Source organism: Thamnophis elegans, chromosome 11 (genome assembly GCF_009769535.1).
Source record: "Thamnophis elegans isolate rThaEle1 chromosome 11, rThaEle1.pri, whole genome shotgun sequence".
Taxonomy (NCBI): Eukaryota; Metazoa; Chordata; class Lepidosauria; order Squamata; family Colubridae; genus Thamnophis; species Thamnophis elegans.
The window spans coordinates 70,971,437-70,994,959 of NC_045551.1; the positions used below are offsets into that span (position 1 = coordinate 70,971,437).

The 23,523-nt window shown below is 49.0% G+C and overlaps 1 protein-coding gene across 3 annotated transcripts in view; it reads left to right on the plus strand.

The window, feature by feature from the left end:
* The window catches only part of ERCC6 (ERCC excision repair 6, chromatin remodeling factor), a 33,172-nt gene that overhangs the window by 6,334 nt on the left and 3,315 nt on the right, over positions 1 to 23,523 (plus strand). For all 3 annotated transcript variants that reach the window (XM_032226873.1, XM_032226874.1, XM_032226875.1), the window contains 15 exons: positions 4,789 to 4,920; positions 6,670 to 6,828; positions 9,484 to 9,619; positions 13,396 to 13,566; positions 14,919 to 15,095; positions 15,439 to 15,555; positions 16,625 to 16,720; positions 17,621 to 17,839; positions 18,083 to 18,193; positions 19,012 to 19,131; positions 19,441 to 19,535; positions 20,001 to 20,146; positions 20,231 to 20,851; positions 21,810 to 21,987; positions 23,123 to 23,231. In XM_032226873.1, coding sequence (XP_032082764.1) covers positions 4,789 to 4,920; positions 6,670 to 6,828; positions 9,484 to 9,619; positions 13,396 to 13,566; positions 14,919 to 15,095; positions 15,439 to 15,555; positions 16,625 to 16,720; positions 17,621 to 17,839; positions 18,083 to 18,193; positions 19,012 to 19,131; positions 19,441 to 19,535; positions 20,001 to 20,146; positions 20,231 to 20,851; positions 21,810 to 21,987; positions 23,123 to 23,231 — 2,587 coding nt within the window. The remainder of the gene's footprint in view (positions 1 to 4,788; positions 4,921 to 6,669; positions 6,829 to 9,483; positions 9,620 to 13,395; positions 13,567 to 14,918; positions 15,096 to 15,438; positions 15,556 to 16,624; positions 16,721 to 17,620; positions 17,840 to 18,082; positions 18,194 to 19,011; positions 19,132 to 19,440; positions 19,536 to 20,000; positions 20,147 to 20,230; positions 20,852 to 21,809; positions 21,988 to 23,122; positions 23,232 to 23,523) is intronic.

The window sequence follows — 23,523 nt, forward strand, 5'->3', positions numbered from 1 at the left end:
ATTTCTTTGAATACTTGGGTTATTTCAGTTGTGTAATTCCAATTATTAGAAGATTATTGGAGTTTACTACTTTGGAATTTAAGTCCAGCTTGATAGATAATTGAGAAGTTACGCTCTGGACATTTTTTAAAAAAAAAAAATCAAAAGATAAAGTTTAATGTTTTAAACTTTTAGTTCAATATTCCTTCTAAAATAACAAATAACCAACCTATCTTGCCTTTGAACATTTTGGGACTGAGCAATCTAAATTGGCCTTGAGTATTTAGCTTAAAATATGTTAAAATGTTTATTTTCAAAAGAACAATATTCTCTCATCTGGATTTTTGAGAAGAAACCAAGAAATACCTGTGGCTTAAGAAAAAAAATCTTTTTGAGAGACATTGCAAGGAACTAATACATATGTTAAATGTAAGACATTTGTTATTTTATTAAAAGTTAGCTTTTTTCATTAAGCTAGCTCAATATTAAATCATTTTTAATTCAGTGTTTTCATCAGGAGTAATTTATTTTGATTGAAAGTTTTAATATGATTCACATTTTAAATCCGTTCCAGCAAGTTTTTTTTAATAACGTTAAGACTGTAATTTTGTAAAATTACATGTTTCCCCGCAGTTGCTGAAGTTACAATAAAAGCCTGAATGTATTTTATAGATATCGCTAACTGTAATTGCTAAGGAAACATCACACCTGAAGTTTCACAGACAGGCAGGCTGTCACGGCTGTCAGTCTGCCCCTCCCCAGGTGAGCCCCCTTGAGGGAAACGCTCCTGGGAGGTGGAAACCGGAGAGGAATGGTCCACAAAGCCTCATTTCCTCAGACTCGCATTTTATTTCTTGATTTTAGTTGATGGAAACAACTGGATGGAAAGAGGGTGGCTTTGCTTCTCCCCCTCCCCTGCCAGATAATGGGGGCTGCTCCTTCTCCTGGGTTGTTGGGTTGAGCCCTCGGCTGTGTGGGGAATCCCACTTCCTTCCCCCCCCCCCCAAAAAAGTGGGAAAGAAAATGAGTTTTCCTTCCCACAGAGAAGCTTTCAGGATTACACTGGGAGAGGGTTCTTCATCACGATTAAAAGATTATGATGATGGTGGAGCTTGACAGCCAGCTTGGGGTCTGTGTGCGTGTCTCCTCTGAGCATCTGAAGCACAAGGCCAATTAAAAAAGTACGATTCCAGAGAGGGGTGGGAGGCGAGCGAGGAGAACCCCCACTGGTTCTGGCAAGAGCTATTTGTCTGCAGCCGTGGCCAGGAAGTGCGGGGGGGGGGCGCTTGAGAGGATGGGACAGATTGGGGTGGCAGGGTAGCTACTGGCTTTAGCGGTGGGTCTGATGTGGGGACTGCCTGCTTTATGATTGGCAAAATAGTGAATATAGAATCCTAGGGCTGGAAGGGACCTTGGAGATCATCTAGTCCAGCAGCGCCCCTCCTGCCCGAGGCAGGAGACCTTACTCCATCCTGGACCAAGAAACCCCCCTTTGCTGTATTGCCATGCTCAGGAGAGCCACTAAGAGGCTGGCTGGACAGAAATTTGCTGTTTGGCTAAGCAGTCTTCCATTTTTGGAAGAAAGTAGATGATGCCCAAAACGTGTACTGGTGGAAGAAAAGTATCTCTTTTAAGTAGAAGGAAATACATGTATTAATAGGTACCCCACTATCCCAGCCTCTCATAAAATTCTATTGTTTAAAAAAATGCTTCTCCTTTTGAAAGTTCTTTTGAACCTCTTTTAAAACAAACTCAATCTTTCAAGAGGCATTTAAATGTTGCATTTTAAGCACAGGGTAATCCAAAATACTGACAGCTTCGTAAAACTAGGGAACATAGAATAGGAATGCAAATACAGCTTTCATTCCTAATTTTCAGTCAGTTTTTTCTTTATTTGTTAAGATGTGTAATTTTGATAGCATCATCTCAACTGCCAAGGAAGCAGCAATTAGACAGACTTAGCACAAGTCATAAAGAGATCTGAAGAATAAAATGTTCTCTCGGTTTTCAAAATGATAATGATCATTAAGGGATTCTTGTCTTTTTGAAAATAAAAAAATATTGTCTTCTAGAAGCATAAACTATATATAAACCCAGCTTGATTCCTGGGTATATTTTGAAACATCAACTGGTTCGTCTTTCTCTTGTTCTTGTGGCACATAAAAATATCATTTTGCTTAATTCTATCCTTTTATAGCAATTTGACTAAATAATATGCTTTTTCTTGTTTATTACAAGGTGTCTAATCACATGAAAATAGACAGCTGTGGAAGTTAGATACTGATTACTGAAAGTATTATAAAGGAAGGAAGGAATCAGCTTCAGTAATGATTAATTACTTTACACAATTTAATTGTGGCTTTGGAATTTTTGATTCCTGGCAAAGAAATGATTGGGTTATCATGTATGGTTTTGGTATTTATGTATTTTAATTGAAATTGTGGACTTACACAATTGTATAGTGCTCAGTCAGTTGATTGTAAGGGCTGATAAGGCAAATAAATAAATTTAAATCAGCTGCTTTGAGTCCAAAGAAATCATCCAGTTAAACTGATTATGCTGTTCCATCTAGGTGCATTCCAAGCTTAAACATGGAGCTGTTTCGACTTCTGGTTAGGTTTGGGAGAATGATTGAAACTAAAAAGACATTTTGAGTTTAAAATTGATTGTACACAATGATGAAATATTTTACAGTTTAAAACAACCCCTATTGATTGAAGAATATTTGATGTTGCCTGAATTAAATGCAGCAATTGTCATATTATTTTCCATAAGAAAGGGTTGATCATTACTGAACAAAGCGCTGTTTTGATAAGGTAAAAATTAGAAATAATAATAGATAAATGTTAAATCCTATAAACAAGTACATGAAGTAAAAAATGATAGTTCTGTAGAAAGTAGCCAGATTGGAGATCCTGGTGCTTCAAACTTCTAAGATGTTATAAAGTGTGGAGTCCGCAGTAAAACAAAAAAAATCTTATTAATTACTTCCTAACTGACCTAAACATTTTGTTTGTTTGTTTGCTTGCTTATTTACTTACTTACAGAGAGAAACCGTTTTTAACCCAGTGGCTCAGTTGAGATCCCCACCCCAAAAGCATGGCCCTCCCCTCTGTTTCTGCCCTGGTTGAGAACTTGCCGGGATCTGGCATAAGCTCTGATGCTGCTTCTTGAAGCCCTTGGAAAGCCCCAGGTTTCAGCCTCTCTGCAGTGGGCACAAAGAGGTGTGCAGGGGGCAGAACAGCACAGGGGCCCCTGATGGCCGCAGTTGCGTCCCTGGGTAGCATTGTGTTTGAGAAGAAGGTCTTCAGCTCTCTCAAGTTAGGGAGAGTGTGCAAAATACACAAATGTCATAACATGAATTACTTCGTTTACGTGTTTATGCGCCAGAATTCTGGGGAAACCGTGATAAAACCAACATCCCAAAACAAATCCCAGCAGACTTAAGTTCCCTGAGCCATCAACAATACTTGCAAGCGGAGTTCCTGGTCTCCAGGGAGGAACTCTGTTTTAAGAGGGGGCTGGGGGCCTGCTAGAGTGGCCATTTCCTCTCCTTTCATTATTTTACTCCTATTTATTTTAGCTAGGAGGGGGGCAAACCTGTCAGGGCTTGGTTTTGCTTTTGCCGCCTTCTCCCATCCATCCTTTGAATCTTTGCCCTCCCAGCCCGATTCTTAGCTAGGTCCCCTGGGCTTCTCCCCTCACAAAGACGGTTGCCCTCCCTACGCCGACAGAGCCACCCTTTGGCCAGGCGCAGGTGGGAATTGCCGTGGCCTTTAAAAGACGTCAAATTTCTTTTTTAAAAAAAATCCCCGTATGTTTTTACACTTTCAGGGATTAAAAAGTTCAGCGACTCAAAATTTCAGAGCTGAAAACACCCCCCATGCTTGCTTTTTGTTTCCCCTCAAATGTCCTCCGTTTGCCTGGGAAGAAAAGGCAGAATTCCTCCTCCTGAAGGGCTGAGACCGTAGAGGTGGAGCCGGTGGGAGAGGTGTCTCTTACGCACCAGAGGGCACCCTCTCCCCTCAGTCTCTCGAGGGTGTAAAGCTTGGGGCTTTTTGTGCATATTATGAATAAAACTAGAATGTTAATCTGCTCTTTTACGGACTATCTATTTTCCACACAGCAAATTAATTTGAATTTTTATGAGAAGTTATTTCTTGTTCCTCATATAAGATCAAAACCCTCGTATGCAGAGTACTTTTGTATTCGGAGACAATGTTCAGGCCTCAAGACTGAGCCCGAGGCACACAGAAGACGTAGATGCAGCCAAGGCTGCCTTCCCTTGCTCCCCTGCCTCGCTCGGAGCAGGATTTCCACCAGGGTGGACATCACGGTCCCTTCAATGGCCAGTCTCTGAGGGCAGCTTGAAGGGAGTGACGGGATGGGATGGAGAATGGAAGCCTTGTGGCCCCAGCCTTAGCATCTGGATCTGGATGGAGGAGCAGGAGAAACACCACCACCCCCTTCGCATTGGCTGGCTTTGTGTCGACCACGTGATGCGTGGCCTGGCTGGAGGGATGCAGAAGCTCTTGAGCTCCCATCCCCTTTCCTTCAAGGAAGGGCCATCCTGGGATGGAAGGGATTCCCCAGCAACGTTTTCCCTCACGGGGCTTATTGGGGGGGTCTGGATATTGTAAACGTTGATTTGTTTGGCTTAAAGTTTTGTCCATTTCCAGAGCAACCCTGCTGTGCTCTGAGAACGGACGATGATGCTTTTCACATTTACTCTTCCTTCCCTGTGAGCTGCCTACAGTATCAGCTTTCCTGCTTTGAGTGATGACCTGGTGATTCTTACCGTCCTTTCAGGAGGTGGCACAGACAGCAGCTGACGGACCGGAAAGGGCGGCGTCAGAGCACGGCCGAAGAGTCTGACGAAAGCGACGCGGAATTTCTTGAGGGTTTTAAAGTTCCGGGTTACCTCTTCAAGAAACTGTACAAGTAGGTATATTAAAAGAATACCAGCTCTCGTTCTTAAAAGGCTTATTTTAAAAACCTCTTGTTTCCTTCCTGTCTTAGGGCCCAAATAATTTTGGGAAAAGGGTTGAAAAGAGTGAAAGAGTGAGTGAAAAAAAGTTACAAGAAATTAGAGCAGAGCATTTTGGAGTCCCCGGCAGGCGTGAGTGGCTATGAGTCCCTCTGCCGTCCACTCCAGGGCTTTCAGAGAACGGGGTCCTTCTGACCTCTCTTGAACCCCCCCCCTCCGCCCCACCAAGTAAGCCGTCAGATGTAATCACAGCAGTTGCCTTTCAGAGACGTCAAATTAGGCTTTCAAAGTTTTTGTTCTTGTGCCCACAAATTGTTCCTGACGGGTGAGGCAGAATTCCTTGAACCTCCCTCTTTATCCTAGCTGCCGGCTTCACTACGGCTAGGAATCTGTACGGTTTCCCTTGGTCCTCGCTTGGTGACGGCTGCCTCCTCTGGCCCCGTGAAGGGCTCCCTTTCCAGGTGGCCATTGTGAGAAACGCTACTTGAGACGCTGAGCCTGGCTCCCCTCTTTCCTTGGGGGCGGCCTGCGCTTTCAGTGTTGAGCCCCAGGGCAGAGGCGGTCAGCACCGTGGTCCCCCTTAGCGCAAGGATCCCCGAGGGAAGACGTTTAGGTAAATACGAAATAGAGCCAGTTGATTAATTGATAGTGGATTTGGAATTATTTATTTGCTTTAATCTGGAGAAGTGCCTCTATTTGGTGAATTTCCCCTTATAATTTATTTACCAGGTGGGAGCCTCCTGCTTCTGCTTATTTTAATTCAGCTTAATTGACTTGGAACTTGTATCCACACTTATATCGGTGTTCTTCTCACCCCAACCCTCCAAGGAGAAGTTTCACGTTCATAAACCTTGATTTCCTAACCATGATTGCTGATAATCTACACTTGTCTGGAATTACACAGCAGGTTAAGCCCTAAATCATGGTTTATATACTGCGGGGCCTGGATGAAAGTTTAGCCAAGGCCAAATAAACCCAGTCTGACCTATCAAAATGTGCGGGTTCAATTTTATTCATAAACTATCGTTACTTGGTGATGTTTTAGCATATGGTTGGACACTCAACTGTTTTGTTGGATTCCTGCCATTTTGAGGCAAGAAATGGGTAAAATGGCTCTTACATTGTAAATTAGATTTATTGTGCCTAACATAAGGTAAAATTAATGCTCCCCCCCAAAAAAAACCCTGAGGAAAAACAGGCCCCTCCCGATCTAAGCAATCCCTTGCCGTCCTTGCCACCTGTTGGCCACCCCCTTCCCCTTAATCCATCAAAAATAGGTTCTGTCTGGGACCTGGCCATCATCTTGCCATGGAAGTGCAATTAATAAAACATCAACTTAATTGGAAGAAATCCTTTTACTCTTTGTCCCTGTGAAGAGACCATTTGGTTACTAGGAAGCCGCTGTGGTGTTTCAACACCTCCCCAGCCACCCCCCCCCCTTACTAGGCTGCTAAAAAGACGGTCCCTGCGGATCTGATGAAAGGCGGGAGCCGTTGGCGGCGTAGCCCTCGGGTGAAACACGAAATGCCCTTCAAAGACATGTGGAATTCAGATCCCTTCTAGCGTGTGATTGTGGCCCTGCTGCAGGAGCCCTGTGGCTGTGACGGTCGGTTGGAGGAGGCAGGGCAGGAGGAGACCTGCACCCAGCCCGTCTTTATGCTCTCTCTCCCTCTCCCTCTCTCCTGCGGCTTCCCTCTTCGCAGGTACCAGCAGACAGGTGTGAGGTGGCTGTGGGAGCTGCACTGCCAGCAGGTAGGAGGCATCCTGGGGGACGAGATGGGCCTGGGCAAGACCATCCAGATAATTGTCTTCTTGGCAGGCCTGAGTTACAGCAAGATCAGGACTCGCGGCACAAATTACAGGCAAGTGCTCTTCTGCAGACCCTCCGTCTGTGAAAGCCGATGAATATTTCATTGGGTGTATTGCCATAGAGGAGAAACGCATCCATTATTAATGATATTTCAATTACAATATTTCTTTAATTCTTACTGGGGAACATCAAAGCCATCTTTTTACGAGACGGTGGAGCTGGAGGGCAGGGAAAATTAAACACGTAACACTCCTAATGAATTCCAGGCACCGAGGCTCCGTTTTGTAGCTGAGCCTCACCCGATGATGCTGGGGGTCTGTTTGGAAGGCCAGGCAGCGCCACAAGGTTGCTCGCGGGATTAATAGTTTACCTACTAGGGGCTCTTCAGTCAGGCGTAACCCTTTTGGAGGCCACATTGTAGTTTACGTGTAAAATACCCTCTTGGCATTTATGATGTTGGGTGGGCACAGGTGGATAGGCAGCCTCTAGGTGAGAAGGTATCCATACATCTGATAGATGCCAGTTTGAATGCATGGACCATAAAATATACTGTGCGATTCCTGTGGGAGCGACAGTGTGCCCGTAGGAGGGGGCCCCCTCGCAATGCAGCACTGCAGGCTACTGCTAGATCAGCAGGTCAGCGGTTCAAATCTCACCGGCTCAGGGTTGACTCAGCCTTCCATCCTTCCGAGGTGGGTAAAATGAGGACCCAGATTGTTGTTGGGGGCGATATGCTGACTCTGTAAACCGCTTAGAGAGGGCCGGAAGCCCTATGAAGCAGTATATAAGTCTAACTGCCATTGCTATTGCCCCGAGTGAAGTTGTTCCTGGGCCTGGAGGGTCTCTCTCTCTCCCTCCCTCGCAGGTTGGCCTTAGCCAAGCTCTTTTGGCCTCCAGGGAAGGAAACCAGGCGCTCCCCTTTAGCCAGAACCTTTCAGCTGGGATGAGAGGTTTTAACTTTTTATCAGCTTAACAATTTGGCTTTTCCAGTAACTGGGCCTCCAGGCAGAGATGTGAATGTAGAATCAAGCAAGGAGTAAGGAAATACCCTCCAAAGCAATTGCCGTTGCTGTTCCCTCCCCTGCTGCCCGCCCCCTTCTCTTCCCCGTTTCTGTCCCCTTGAAGGGTGAAGGGCAGGCACAACCGGAGATGCCTTAATAATTTCTGGAAGAGGATTTCCCGGGGGGGGGGGGGAGATGAAGACCAGCTAACTTGTGTAGATAGTTAACACAAGGAGGTTTTCTGTGGTTTACGAGTCCAGTTTCTTGCCTTGTGACGTATTCTCTACTGGTGGCTGAGGAATTCTGGGAGTTGAAGTCCACAGTCGTAGAGTCGCCATAGTTGCCCATCCCTGTGTAAGACATTCCAGTTGGTTTTGGAAAAGGCCGGGGGACACGAGGCATTTTGGGTGACTGAGAAAACCCAAGAAAACCACAGCAAAGTCAGTGGGGGCTTCATTGATTATATTGACAATAAACGGTAAAAACACCGGAGATAAAGATAGCCCCCTCAAATCAGGGGAAGGCCGGCTGGAACATTTTGGTCTTCACGGTTTCCACAAAAAATAAGAAGGAGAACTTGAATTTAATCTTCACAGGGAGACTCCTCTACAGCATTCATGCTGCTGCTGCAGGGAAGGCCTGGAAAGAAATGAAATTCAGATGTTTTGCGGGGAGGGCCTGGACGGCTGCTTGTTGGGGATGGTTTAATTTCGGTTCATTTGCTGGACGGGGATTGGAGCTCAGCCTCCTCTTTCAGTTTTAGGGCTTCGACGTCCTTCAGCTCCCATTCACACAAAGGGCCCCGAATTCCTGGTAGCCGAGAGATCTGCCCTCCGCATGACCTCTGCTCCCCAGGCCCAATCCCCACCCCCACCCCCACCCCGGCTGCCAGTCACAGGCAGGCTTTGGGATGGGGGTCTCTGACCTGAGCGGTGCCCCTCCCTCCCGGAGCATTGCAGCAGCCAATGGCAGTGCGGCACAAAGTGTAAAGCTCGGAGGTCTCTACCCTTGACCCCCAGGGGTAGGATGGGGAGCTTTCCCCCTGGGCCCCTGGCCTGCTCCCGCTCCCTTCCCAGGAACCGTATTCGTTCTGGAGGGTCTTCTCATTGGGTGCCTGTGGAGACCCTCGGCCATCCGGGTCATTTAGCTGTCTCAGAGGTGCTTTTAATTCTTCAAAAGGCAACTGGACTGGTGTCTCCCCCCCCCCCCATTGAGGAAGAAGAGCAAGGAGTTTTGTTTTTCGCCTGATGAAGAACCAAGGAAGCTCCTTGGACGAGAAGCAGAACGTTTTCTCCTCCTTCTTCCTCAAGGGAAAAGAACGGCCCAGGAGCCTTTGGAAGCAAAAAGCCCCTCTGGGGTGATCCTGGGATGCTGCCTCTGTGCGGGAGGGCTGAGCCTCCCCTGCCGGCATCCCTCTTCCAAGGCCCAGCCGGGCAGCTGCTGCGGTTGAGAAGAAGAGGCTGGCCTGTTGCTCAGCCTTCCGGGGGGACTTTCAGGAGACGGTTCAGACTGTTTGGCCACTTTCTGAGAGGAGGGGCGTCAGAGCTTTTCACGAGGGTTTCCCTCCCCTAAAACTTTGAGTGAGAAAAAGCCCCCTAAGAGGAGCCCCCCCCCCCCACTCTCTCTCTGGCAAAGGGGGCAAGGAGACCGTCGTCCTTTCCTTCAACCCTTCTCAACCGCTGCCTCCCTTCCTCCTGTCTTCCCAGGCACAGGGGGCTGGGCCCCACCGTGATCGTCTGTCCCACCACCGTCATGCATCAGTGGGTGAAGGAGTTCCACGCCTGGTGGCCGCCCTTCAGAGTGGCAGTTCTACACGAGACGGGCTCCTACGCGGACAAAAAGGTACATCTGAACGCCCCCCGCCCAAGCTCCCCTCCTTGCCTTTGTTAGGTATCCCCATACGGGAGCAGTTCCTCTTCGTTTCAGACATTGTGTCATCATTCCTGGCGCTGCTTGTGGATATTAACCGCCATGAGGAGCCCTTTAGCGGTTTCCTCTGTTTTCCAGGGGGGAAGGCGTAAAGTCACAGCCCCCTGACCTGGAGGTTTCTGGGTGGGCTGCCTTATGTCCCAGGAGGCAGAGGCCGTAGAGAAGATCTCAGGTCAGGCTAGCAGGGAGGGCTTTGATCCGTCTCCCACTTCACTCCCCGCTCCCTTCTGCGGAAGGGACCCCGCTTGGACTCTTGGATTTCAATTTCACAGCCGTCAGAGGCTACACAGAAAGTGTGGGTGGTGGCACAGGAGGCCCTTTCCACCGTTTTGAAATGTGTCCCTTTTGCTTCGGTCGTTCCGCTTTCGGGGCCGGTCAGCCCCTCCCCTTGGGCTGCCCCCTGTGACCTTCCCGCAATCCCCGGGTTGCATTTGGGGAAAGCTCCTGTCCAGCCCCCTTTCAGACGTCCGGTGGAAAAGGCACAAGTTTCATATTTGGGAAGAAAATGCAAGAACAGGATATTCAACAAAAATTTTAAAAAGTTCCACTAGAACTAAATCAAATCAAGATAATAATATTAAGAAAGGTGGTCAAGCAGAGGTAGAGAGCATTTTAATTGGGATTATCATATAATATTAGATTTCTGTAGATTCAAATTATTCCTCTACTGCAGAATTTTCTTATGCACCTCACAGCTTTAGACGCCTGCACTGACAACGGTCCCTGAACATCCAGGGTATGAATAATAATAGCCAGAATTTTAATGGTGGTCCCCACTTAGCGACCGGTCCCCACTTAGTGACTGTTTGATGGATGCTGAAGGTGTGAGGGGATGGGTCCGGCTGACCCCTCCTTCCCTTTCCCTTGGGAGGGTCCTGCCTCCCTTCCCTCTGATGGGTTGAGGGGGGGGCCTTGTGACGAGGGGCCATGCAACCGTTGTGGAGCGATCTGGAATGAAGAGCTGAACTTCCCTTGAAGGAGGGGCAGAAAAGGGGAAGGGAGGCCGGGAACGCCTGGGGGAGCTCCGGGAGCCCCATTCCTCCCCAGGATTGGAAAGATCTATGGGGAGTTTTGCATCACCTTAAGCTGAAGTGGAGAAGTGGCCGTGATGAATTGCCTCCCCGTCTTTTCCTTCATTGTCAGCACAACTCCTTGTTTAATAAAGTTTTGGCTTGAAGGAAATTTTAATTAATTACAGCTTGGGTAAATGCCGGAGCCCTGGGCCTCGGCTGAGCTGCGCCTGCCTGCCGTGAGCGGCCTGCGCCTGGGCCGTCCGGGCTGCTCCTCTTCCCTCCTCCTCCTCCTCCTCCTCCTCCTGCGCTGACAGTGTGATTTATGGATGTTGTTTCCTACCTCCGCTCTGATTGCCCTCTAGGAGGGTTTGGTCTCCTGAGCCCCTGCAAGAGCAGCCGCCCTTCCGCAGAACATCTTTTCATGACAACGGTGCAGCCGCCTTCTCTGAGTCGGGATAATTGCAGACATACCCTATTAATTGCAAAATCTGGGAGAGGTGACGCATTTTACAAGCTTTTAATTTGAAATCGCCTCAGATGGTTTCTTCTTAGGTCTGAGCAGAGATTTCAGTGGCTCCTGCCAGAGACCAGGATAGCAAAATAGGGGGGGCTTGGAAGGGCCCCCCCTCTCTCCCCTGAATTTGGGGCCTGGGGGCTTCCGAAGGGGAACACGGCTGGTGGGGGACGGGCCTTCCTTCCTTGGCCGGCACTCGGGGTCCTCCGATGGAGACGCCATGATTCACAGAGCTGGCGCTGCCATGCGGAGGAGCAAGAAATAAACAAAGCTGGTTCGTGTCCCCTGCGGCAGGTGAGGGAGTCAGAGAGAATCCGTCCAGTGGGGAGGATTTCTGCCAATCCCCTGATTTTATTTCAAGCGTCGTCTTTTGGGGAGGGTGCAGACGGCAAATTCTCCTGCGTTGCCTTCAAGAATATTGATAGCAGAAGGTGCAAGTATGGTGTCTAAACGGCTGGACGGCCTTTTCTTAAGGATGGCATAGTAGTGGGTGCCACCATTGAGGGTCAGACTAGATGGTCTCTAGAATCCCTCCCAGTGCATACACGTAGTGGCATCTGCATTTTCATCCATCTTTGTGTTCAGTCCACGTAGTCCTTGACTTACAAATTGAGTCCAACGTTTCTGTTATTAAGTCAGTTTTGTCCCATTTTACGACCTTTCTTGCCACGGTTGTTAGGTGAGGCACTGCAGTTGTTAGGGACATGGTTGTTAAGTGAACCCGGCCAGTTACCAAGTGCCTGAATTTTGATCACGTGACCCTGGGGAGGCTGCAATGGCTGCAACTGTAAAAAAGGGTCATCGGTCCCTTTTTTCAGTGCTGTTTGCACCGTCACTAAATGAACTGTTATAAGTTGAGGACTGCCTGTCTTTAGTGCTGTTTAAGTCCTGTTCTGTCTGCCTCCTGCCACCTCATCTGCTAAGGGAGAATCCAACCGGCTTTCCTCTGTGGGTGGGGAAGGAAGAGATTGAAGGAGCAACCAGGCTGCCGCTGGGATTGATGTGCAGAGGGCTTTGTTTTCGGAGTGGCTGGTCAGGACCTTCCTCTTAACCCGGCCAGAAAGATTCTGAGAGATGAAGGACCCTCAGCTGCAGCCACAAGGGGAGTTTCCTCGTAATTGGCTCCTCCTTGACTTGTGGCTTGTAAACGGTGTCTTTCCATAAGAGTAGACCTGTTGGGAACCCCTGCAGTTTCCCCGCAGCCTTGAATCAAAATGATTGTCTAAGAGCCAATTTCCAATTTTGTTTTTTGTGCTGCCCCGTGGAAGAAGCTCCCACTGAGTTCTGTGGGATACAGCAAGCAAGTGCAAGGAGAAGAACCCTGTGAGGACACAAGCATCGGCCCAGCCCATGGCAAAGACAATTCTTGGAAGTTGGGCAAAGTTAATTCCCTTCTCCCGATATTTCCGTTCACTTAAGGTCAGCAAACATACAACGTACGATGATGGCAGCGGCCCTTCGTGGAAAGCTCTGCCTGGGTGTGCATTGTATGCGCTTGTGTGTCCATAGAGGTACAGATTTGTCTTTAACTGGCAAATAAGTGAATGCGCATTTACAACTCTCTTAAATTGGGCCTCGCAAATGGACCATTTTCTGCTCCATTGACGGCTCCGGTTTTCTTCTGTGCCCGAGAATTACTTGTAAATTGAGATTTCTGTTTCCCCAGAAGTCTTTGTTGGCTTCTTCACCAGCCTCTGCCGTGTAAGGCCATCTGTCCCTCGCTCGGTAGATGAGGCACGCCACGCTAAACAGCGGTAAAATGCCCCGGGCGTCATCTTGCGCGTGTGGCATCCTCTTTCCTTCTCTTGCTGGATTTTCTTCGCACTTCTTTCAGTTGTGGCTTGAAACCAGAGCGTCGTCCATCAAGCAAACCATAGTTGAATGTAACGGGGGGCCACATGGGGAGCCTGCTGGGTGTCACCCTTGAGCGTTTGCCTCTGACGTCTTCATTTGACATTTCATTTAGAAAAGTCGATCTTGTTCCCTGTGACTCACCGTCCACGTAATCAAGTGCTGTCATTGCCATAATGTAATCCTTATTCTTTTTTAAGATCTCGCTTTGTTTCTAATTTAACACGGGGCAACTGTTCAGTTAGTTTAGCTATGCAAGAAAATTGAGGTTTTCTTCGCTGTTTAATAATCTTAAAATCACCTTTTTGCAGGTAAAACTGATTCGTGAAATTGTGGCCTGCAATGGAATCTTGATAACCTCCTATTCTTACATTCGCTTGTTGCAAGACAGTCTTCAGAGGTATAACTGGCATTACGTGATTCTGGACGAGGGGCATAAAATTCGGAATCCAAAGGCTGCAGTTACACTGGCTTGCAAACAGGTAGGATTCCTTGAAACAGACAAACAAAAAAAGATTGCCTTGGACTGTTATCTGCTGGCCGAGAGGCCTCCTCCCTCTACAGCACCTCTCCATTCATTAAGGTCCAAGCCAGGTCTGAGATCATACCTGGATTATACGTGCACATAATTCGGAGCCAAAGAATATAGAGGCCATAGATTAGACGTAGCAGAAACCCTGGGATTTCTACATAAAGTGGATGTGTTGATTTCCCTAGTGAGGCTAATGAGTGTAATGGATGAGTCCTAGTAATCTCTACTTCTATCAAATCCTTTATGACGCTATTTCTTTGCATTGAACAAGTTTATCCTCATGTTTAAAAAGAAGGCCGGTTGAGGGAGAAGAAGACACCGACTGGCTTCCCCAGACTTTCCAAGGAATGTTTTGCTTTATTCAGAGGGAATTCAGTGATAACCTCATTTTGTATCTCTACAGATTATTTGGATGTTAGGAAATGGTTTCATTAAATAACATAAAAATAATGCTTTGAATTTGGTAGGTCTAAATCTCAACCCTACTAATTCTAATGTGGTTTTGTTCATAAAGAGTTTTATATATATATATATATATATATATATATATATATATATATATATATATATATATATATATATATATATATATATATATAAAAAAGCAAAAATCACACGCCAGCTCACAAAATCTCCAGAATGGTAAAAACCTACAAACTTGAAATGTGGCACGTATGTTCGTCTTGGCTTCTAGGTGCTCACTTAGAAAGGATTTTTCGAAATGGCCATCAGATCATTAGTATTTCTTATATTATTATTAACACACTCTGATGCTAAGGAGTTCTACTCCCCCTCCCCACCTGAAAAGATCTCTGTTCAAACTGCCACTTGGGCGTGGCCAGGGTGTGACTCATCCGGCCTGCTGGCAGGGAGTTTGGAGAGGAGCCTGAGGGAGACAAGGGGATAGGATAGGGGAGGCTTTTGTGGGGCAAGCCTGAGGGAGAGAAGGGGAGAGGAGAGGCCGATGGTAACTACTCATTAATTTTCAAGCTGTAAATGTCGATTTATCAAGCCTGATCACATAGTTTCGTAGTGGAGGATGAGTATTCAGCAAGCAAGCCATAAATCAAGAGAAAATTATTTGCTATGCATGAAATTGCAAAGGAGGGAGTGGAATTGTGAATATTTGAAAAATAGACAGAATCTCAGAAAGAAAAACCATTTTAAGTGGAGCAATTTTGCAAAACTGTTGGGATGATTTTAGTTCATTTTAATCTCACACAGCACCGTATCACATCATTTGAGCAGAATTGTCTCTTTTGTTTCAATGGGACATCACAATTTCTTCTCTTCCCGTTGCAGTTCTCCACTCCTCACCGGATCATCTTGTCCGGGTCACCTCTGCAAAACCACCTCAAGGAGCTGTGGTCTCTCTTTGATTTTGTGTTTCCAGGGAAGTTGGGGACCCTCCCCGTCTTCCTGGAGCAGTTCTCGGTCCCCATAACCATGGGGGGATATTCCAACGCCTCTCCGGTCCAGGTGAGGACCAGCAGGGCCCCCTTGAAAGGTCCTTTGTAGGTCTATCCCAGCCCCTCTGGAAAGCCTCTCCCGGCTTTTTGTTGGTAAAAGGCATGAGGAGGCACTGCTGATTGGAGTTTATGGGAAGAAGGGAACTTTGATAGGCAACGCGGGGGAATTGGAGATGGCGATTGGCATGTTTGTAGCTGCTACAAAGAAGGCCGGAAGTCGCTTCCTTGCTAGATAACTTCCTTGCTTTTTCTCCTTATCTTTCGCTGTTCCTTTTATCCTTCCTTCCACACCATCCCCATACTGGAATAACAAAGTATGAGTAAAGTCACTGGCATATTTTTTCCCCCCAAAGGTGAAAACCGCGTACAAGTGTGCCTGTATTTTACGGGATACGATTAACCCCTACCTGCTGCGCAGAATGAAGGCCGATGTTCAGATGAGCCTCTCCTTGCCAGATAAAAATGAACAGGTACCTTTCATTTTGTACAGTTTCCCTGTTGACTTGCCAAGATGAAGAATGAGCTTCCCATCCTTGGAAGGAGACCAGGGCCTGTGGGCACCCACAGCCTCTCCCTCCCATTGGGTCAGATGCCACCTTTGAGGAGATTCTGGCCCTGCAGAATGAAACGTTTCCCCTTGAAGTTGGGAGTAAATTAAGATCAGATCTCTTACAGACAGATTGACACTTGTTCAAGGGGATAATAATCCTGGAAACCAGTCTTAATTGGGGAAGATCCCACTGGTAGCCCTCGTAAACATACTGAGCTGTGCTTGCAGGTGACACTGAATTACAACCTACAGCACCGTTATTTATTATATGGCATGAATTATTTTGCAAACGCCTTTCTTGGGAAACCTGAAAACGGAGTCTTTCTTTGTTTGATTTCTACAATTGCTCCCCTCAGCAGCTTCTCTGGGTAGCTTACTTCACAAAACATACAAAACAATTTTCTGATACGTTGTTTTCACTCATATAAATCCTCCTGTAGGTTTACAATCTGCTACCAGATATCAGAGGAAATTTAGAGTGCATGGTGAATGCCCATCAACAGTTACGTTATGAGAGAAGAAATCTGTTCGATTTGTACCCTAGTTTTCTATTCCAGTGAATACTTAATGTAGTTAAGTTTAAAACTGTAGGTTAAAATTAAAATCCTGATGCCCCGAAGACCCAAGTTGTCTATGGAGGCATTTGAGAGCGGTGGCATCTCTGGGTAGGAGATTGCCATATTGCTTGGTGGAGAGCAATCCCAGACAAAGGGGGGGGGGGGTTCGTCTCACAAACTGGCGTTAATTAAAAGTTATGCTTGCAGATAAGGTGGGAATTTCCTTCTGCAAGATGGGCCTGACATATTGCGGGTCCTCCTGGATGAGCCGAGGGGTTTGGAGATGGGCACCGCGGAGAGGCCGATCCCAGTCACGAAAGCCAGGCGTTGTCAAGTCTTTGGCAGAAGACGTGTGTTTGTGCTTTTGCTGCTCCATAATATTTGCTTTCGGCGCAATGCGAGTGCAGCCATTTCTCCAATCTCTCCGTCTAGGTCTTATTTTGTCGCTTGACGGCTGAACAGCAAGAACTCTACAAAAAGTTTATTGATTCCAAAGAAGTCTATCAGATCCTCAACAGAGAAATGCAGGTAACATGCAGCAAAGGGAGGCATTTGAGAGGTTACCCAAAGGAAAGGGCTAACGTCATTGCCATTTGCAGTAGAATAAATTGAGGCAGGCGATGGAAGAAAAAGAAAATCAAACTCATGTAAACCAAGACCATCCACGGTTGCTCTGCCTGCTTTTCTCCCCTTTTCATTCGGGCTCCAAGGCCGGACCTGGGAAGATGGGAGCCCTCTGCCAGCTGCAGCTCATTTCTCAGTATTGTGCCAGTTTGTTCCAGTGCTTAAGGCCCCTAGACTAGTTCTGCCCCTGCGACTCCGGTTCGAGTCCTGCCTTAGGCACAGAAGCCGACTGGATGACAAGGGAGGGGCCCTCCAGAAACGCCTCCTTTGCTCTCTCTCTCATTTACTTCCATCAAGAGGGTTTGCATTTTCACTACCTTTTTAAACTTTTAACTGTTTCCCGGTCTTTTTCATTATGTTGTCTCCAATTGTCTGTTTCTCTCTATAAAATGTGTAAGATTTACCTGCATTTTTCTGGAATGCTCATTTTCTTAGATACATTCAGGTGGTACTTTAAAGTGCACAGAATTTTGTCACACGTCACTCCTTATTTTTTTAAACAAACCTGCAAGGGCCATTTCCCAGGCTCAGGGCGGGTGCCCGTGTTTCTTCGTGTTCAGAAGTTACTCAGAGCCTCTGCAGGAGTCAGGATTGCCCCCCCCCCCCCCGGCGCTGACTTTGTCTCCCAGGTCTTACTCGGAGGACCTGCCCTTCTGTGGGCAAAGTTTGGATACTGATGTGCCCAGGTAGCCCCCGCCTGCCTCTCGGGGCTCCGATGAGACCTTGTTTTTGGGAAGAACGATGTGCGGATTGTCTGCCAGGGGCTTCAGAGGGGGACCCTGCTTGCCTGTGTTTCCCGTGCAGATCTTCCCAGGGCTGATAGCCCTAAGAAAAATGTGTAACCACCCTGACATCTTCTCCGGCGGACCGAAGGTTCTGAAGGGGACCCCCGAGGAGGACCTCAAGGAAGAAGACCAGTTCGGCTTCTGGAGGCGTTCTGGGAAAATGATAGTCGTGGAGTCCCTGCTGAAAATCTGGCACAAGCAAAGCCACCGGGTGCTGCTCTTCACCCAGTCCAGGCAGGTCAGCCTCAGAGACAAGGTGGCCCCGTGAGTTGGAAGCCCCCTTGCCACGGAGTGAAGGGGGAATGACCCCCCAGGGGCCTGGGGGGGAGGTATTTGGCTTCGGTGCCGGCCCTCGGCTGCCTTTTGCTAAAGGCCGGCCGGCCGGCCTTCCTTCCTATCCTCTGTGCTGCTAGAGGTCCTGATCGGAGACCCCTGTGGGCTTGTTTTCCCCCCCCTCCACTCCCCCCCTCCAATGCTGCAGATGCTGCACATCCTTGAAGAGTTCTTAAAGCAGAGGAACTACTCCTACCTCAAAATGGACGGCACCACCACAGTGGCCTCGAGGCAGCCTCTGATTGGGAGGTTCAATGAGGTGAGGAAGCCGTGCTGAGGCCTCAGAGGCCCCCAGCAGCTGCTGTGCATATCTGGGATCAGGGTGAGCAGCAGCAGAGCCGAACCAAGGAGATGCCCAGAGCTCTCAGATTTGCCAGTTCCATCTTCACTCAACACTTTTTGCCCCCGCCCCCCTTTGAGTGGGGCAAACTCGCTTGGGGAATGAAAGTGCGGAGCGGCTCCCCACTTCAAGTCAAGGTTGAGGGCTGGACTTCTGCCGCTAGGAGAGAGCCAAAGCCACCCCCGTCTTTGGTGCCAGGAGGCTTCACAGGGAGGCCTGCCAGAACCAAAACAAGGGTCGCCTGCACATGCCCAGGGGTGGGGTGGGGGAGGAAGCACCCAAAATGGGGCATGGGAGAGCCGTGCAGCAGCCCCCCCCCCCCGAATGCACGCTCTCCCCCCACACATGCACCCGCCACCTCCCTCTACTCAGCACACATTCACACCTGTCTCCTGCCGACACCAGGCACTCAAAAATCAGCCGGCTGGTGGGAGGCACGGGCATGCGCAGTGGGCCTGAGCTGGGCAGCTGCTTGCATGCCATCCAAAAGGGCTCCGTGTGCCATCGGTTCGCCATCACGGCTCTCGAGCAACGGCCCCGAGACCTGGATCCCGCCTCACAGGGCTTCCCAGCCCCTCTAAGCAGTTTCCACCATTGGAATAACAGACGATGAAGCTACACGGCAGGGAAGCCTTGGTGCCCCCCTCCCTCCGCTTACAAAGAGGCTCCTGCCGTCCCTTTCAAAGCTTCTCTCCCACTGTCTTCCTAAGGCTGCTTTGTCTTGCAAATCCACACAGGATGCGTCCATCTTTGTCTTCCTCCTCACTACTCGCGTTGGTGGGCTTGGGATTAACCTGACGGGCGCAGACCGGGTGATCATCTACGACCCTGACTGGAATCCCAGCACAGACACTCAGGTAGGCGGCTGGAGAAGGAGCCAAGGTCGAAGGGAGGCCTCTTTTCCTCCGGGCAAACGGTCTCCCCCTTTCACTAGGGCAGGCTCGAGGGGGGGGGGGGCGCCTTGCAGAGAGCAGGAGGAAGGTTGCCCTTCGTCTGCTCTGCCCCCTGGGGAACGGAGGCCACCCGGAGGGGTTTGGCGGGAAGGAAAGCTTCCCAACGGTTTGAGGAAGTGAGAAGGAGCCTCCGGAGCTCCCCGCGTTTAGCCCCAGCAACCACCCGCCTGGCCCTTCCGGTATTGCCTGAAAAGCAAAGCCTTTGTGTCCCAGGCTCGGGAGCGCGCGTGGAGGATCGGCCAGACCAGGGACGTGACCGTGTACCGGCTCCTCACCGCAGGGACCATTGAGGAGAAGATTTACCACAGGTCAGTGGGATGTTGCGGCCGGATTCCTTTGCCTCCCTTCTTCCGCCAGGTGTCGGGTGAGAATCTGGAGCCAGCGGCTTTCCTCCCTTTGGCTGTGCTGCCCAGGCCCCTTCTTGCCTTGGGAGGGGGGCTTGAAGGCTTTGGGACGGATCGTTGGATGGCAATCCCAGAGCCTCTTTGAGTTACGGTGGCAGTGGGCAAAAGCCAGTGGCTGGAAATCGAGCACAATTCTGAATTTAAACACAGCAGGAGGTCTTCCCTTTTATTGAAATTATTTATTTTGTTGCATTGATTCCTTAAAACATTTTCCAAGTCTTGAGATCTGTCATATGTTTGTGCATAGTGGAATTGTCCGTGTGTGTCTGTGTGTGTGAGAGGGAGAGAAGAGACCTAGATACAGCAGGAGAAACCTGTGGTGTTTGGGACAGAGAACTTCCCTCATCCCAACATGCTTTATTTTCCCAGGCAAATATTCAAACAGTTCCTGACAAACAGAATCCTGAAGGACCCCAAGCAGAGGCGCTTCTTCAAATCCAACGACCTCTACGAGCTCTTCACCCTCAGCACTCCGGACGGAGCCCAGGGCACCGAAACCAGCGCCATCTTCGCAGGTGCGCCAGCGGAGGGACGGTGATGTGGAAAGGCGGAGAGAGGCATGGGCAGCCGGTGACCGTTTGTGTGCTAATGTGTTTCAGGAACCGGTTCTGATGTCCCAGCACCAAAGCGGCCGTTGAAACGTCGCAGTGCCAACCTTTCTGGATTTTCCAAAAGGCGCCAAGCGAAGCCGACCTCCGCTAAGGCCGATTCCTTCCTAGCAAGGGAACGTGAGAATGCAGCCCTTGCAGCAGGGGAGGCAGTCGAGGGGAACTCGGAAACATCCCCTCCTCCCCTTCCAAAAGACCCCACCCAAACTCCCCCTGCCCATACGGATTCCTTCCTGGGGACCGGAGAGGAGCCTTCAGCGGTGGGGAAGGGGGCCCCGTCACAGCCGGAAGAAGGAGGAGGAAGAGGAGCACTGAAGGGGAAGGGCCAGGCGATGCCGGTCGGCCAAGGCGGGGTAAGCCGGGAGGGGCTGCCTTCTGGGGAACAGCAGGGCCATCGTCGGCTGCTCACTAGCCCCAGGGATCCCACTTCCGCCCCGGAGCCTGCCAAGGGCCAGCGGAAGAGGCCCAAACGTTCTCGAGATGCCAGATTCGAGGGCGTGCCGGTTCCCCACCTGGTGAAGCAGAGAAAATTCCAGAAGGAAGATCGTGAGGAGCTGCGAGAGCCGGCGAAAAGCGACGATTACGTTTTGGAGAAGCTTTTCAAAAAATCAGGTAACTTTCTTCTGCTGTTTTCTATTTTGTTTAAAAATAATTCCACGTGTGACAGAGATCCAGATTCCTGCAAGATCTGGACCCCTTTTATAAATCATTTGGGAAATCCAAGTTGAGCTAATGTAGCACATGTAAACTGCTTATAGAGTTATCAGAATGTTTTTCTGCCTCCAGAAACTGGGAAACTTTTATGCAAACTGTTCATTCAATCTGTCAAATCCACTGCCTGCAGAATATTACCTGATCCTTTGACTGAATCACAGAAAAAACTCTGCTCTTCAATCCCTCGGACAATTCTTGTCCAGCATGGTCCTCCAGTGGGCAGCTCCTGCCTCTTTCCCCTTTTGAAGATGGAAACGGCCCTCCCCTTCCCTGGGACTGCACCAGCCCCCCCCCCTCTCAAAAACAACCCAGCAGCTGTGGAATCACCTCCGCCAGTTTCTTCAGGAGCCTAGAGTGTGATCGATCTGGCTCTGGCCAGTGGGGTTTATTGAAATTAGCCAGCATTAATCAAATGTTGAACTGCTCCACTTGATTTCTCCCTCCAATCCGCCAAGAGGAACCAATACCCCACCTATAATAGTGAATTAGTTGAGACAAGAAAGTCCGTTATGCACCCCGTTTATCAGAGTTCACTGTGTAACCCACTTGGGGTTTTTCTCACTCTTGGCCAGTTGAAGAAGTGTGGACTTCAACTCCCAGAATTCTCCAGACAAGGAGATATTGGCTGGGACAGATTGTGTCATTCTCCCCATTTTTTATTTTTTATTTTTAGAAGTTGGTATGCAGAGCCTGCTTTTCTAGAAGCAAAACAGCCAAGCTTGAAGCAGATCCCCTCTGGCCCAGCCCTTCCAGGGCAGCCGTTGAGTTTCACATGCAGAAGATCTCGTGTCCCTTCAGGCAGGAGGAATGGGGAGATTGTGGTTTTTTAAAGGCCGTTCATTCCTTTCTCTCCCAGGGATACACAGCATAATGAAGCATGACGCCATAATGGAAGCTTCTAGTCCAGATTATGTGCTGGTGGAAGCAGAGGCCAATCGTGTGGCTCAAGACGCCCTCCGAGCCCTGAAGGTTTCTCGACAACGATACCGTGGAGTTGCTTCTACTTGGGCTGACGGCGCCTCCACTCGGTTCAAGTAAGCCCCTTGGCCCCCCCGTCTTGGCTCTGAGGGTGGTTTCTCTCACAGCCACAAGGCTAATGTGGAGGTCACCTGCTGCATCTCAAGGCATAACCTCTTCAGAGAGAAGGTGGGCGGCCAACCCAGTCGCAAATCCATGCTCCGTGCTGAAGGGTGATGCCGGCTCTGTACTTTAGCCCTTATGAAATAGCTACGGGGCTTCAGCGTCTAAAAAGAACGCTTGGGAAGTCTTCTGATGCCACCTAAAATGTGGAAGGAGAAGCCACCCTAACTCTCCCTGGCTGTTAGGCAAGAGAATTTTCCGTCATCTCATTTGCATTATTTTATGAGATAAATTCTGGTCAGTGACCGGAATAAAAATAATCATTTTTTGAGGTGGGTAATGTTTTCTTATTTCTTGACTAAGTTAATAGGACATGAGAACGGTGGCCTGCCAAAAGCTTAAATATTCCCAGTTCCAAATCAATGTTATGTATAAGTTACAGAATAACAGAATATCAGATTTGGAAGGATCCTTGGAGGTCTTCTAGTCCACCCCAGGCTCAAGCAGGAGACCCTTCAGACAAATGGTTAGCCAACCTCTCCTTAAAAACCTCCCGTGTTGGAGCATCCGTGGCTTCTGGAGGCCAGCTGTTCCCCTGATTAATTGTTCTCAGTGTCAGGAAATCCTCCTTAGGTCCAGGTTGCTTCTCCCCTTCATGAGTTCCTATCCGACGCTGCTTCTCCTGCCCTCAAGTGCTTTGGAGAATAGGTGGAAACAGCCCCCCCCTCTTCTTTGTGGCAGCCCCTCAGAAATTGGAAGATTGCTATCATGTCTCCCCTAGTTCTTCTCTCGTTAGGCTAGACACACCCAGTCCCACCAGCAGGGATGAAACTTATATTTTCTGCATGGGAAAGAGATGGGAAAATAGCACTCAGGAAGTGGGGGGGGGGGGGGGGGCAGAAGAGACGAGTTAAACCAATGCCGTTTGTGGTTGGGGGCCGGCAGGAGGGGTCCCTGGAGTCAGCCTTCCTATGTTCTGCTTTGCCACTTGGCCCCCTATTACCAGTCTCTGTGTGCAAATGTATCTGCCTTGGGATGCCATGCGATCAGTTTGTGAAGAATGTACCTCTGGTTTCTGTTCAATTTCAGAAGCAGATTTGGCCAGAAGAGGAACCCAAATCTCATGATATCCTCATCGTCTTCCAATCAGGCTTCAGGGAAAAAGTGCAAGTTGAAACATGAACAGCTGATAGTGAACGTAAGACGTCCCCTTACAGAGGGTACCCTCCTACACACAGAAGCAGCTCGGCCCACCCGCCTCCTGATGACAAGTTCCAGCCTTGATCCCAGTTTGCATGCTACACTCCGCTTAATCCCCTTTTGACTTCCACAGGGGGAGCCTTTTGATAAATGGGGTTGTGTCTCCTTGGTCTCATCCCAAGTGGCTCATCACACCTTGGCCGCCTTGTGGAAGCCATGTTCAGGTTTCTAGAGCCCGCGATGGCCGCCTCCTCTCCCCAGGAGCCGCCTCTGTAGGAAGCGCGAAGGGC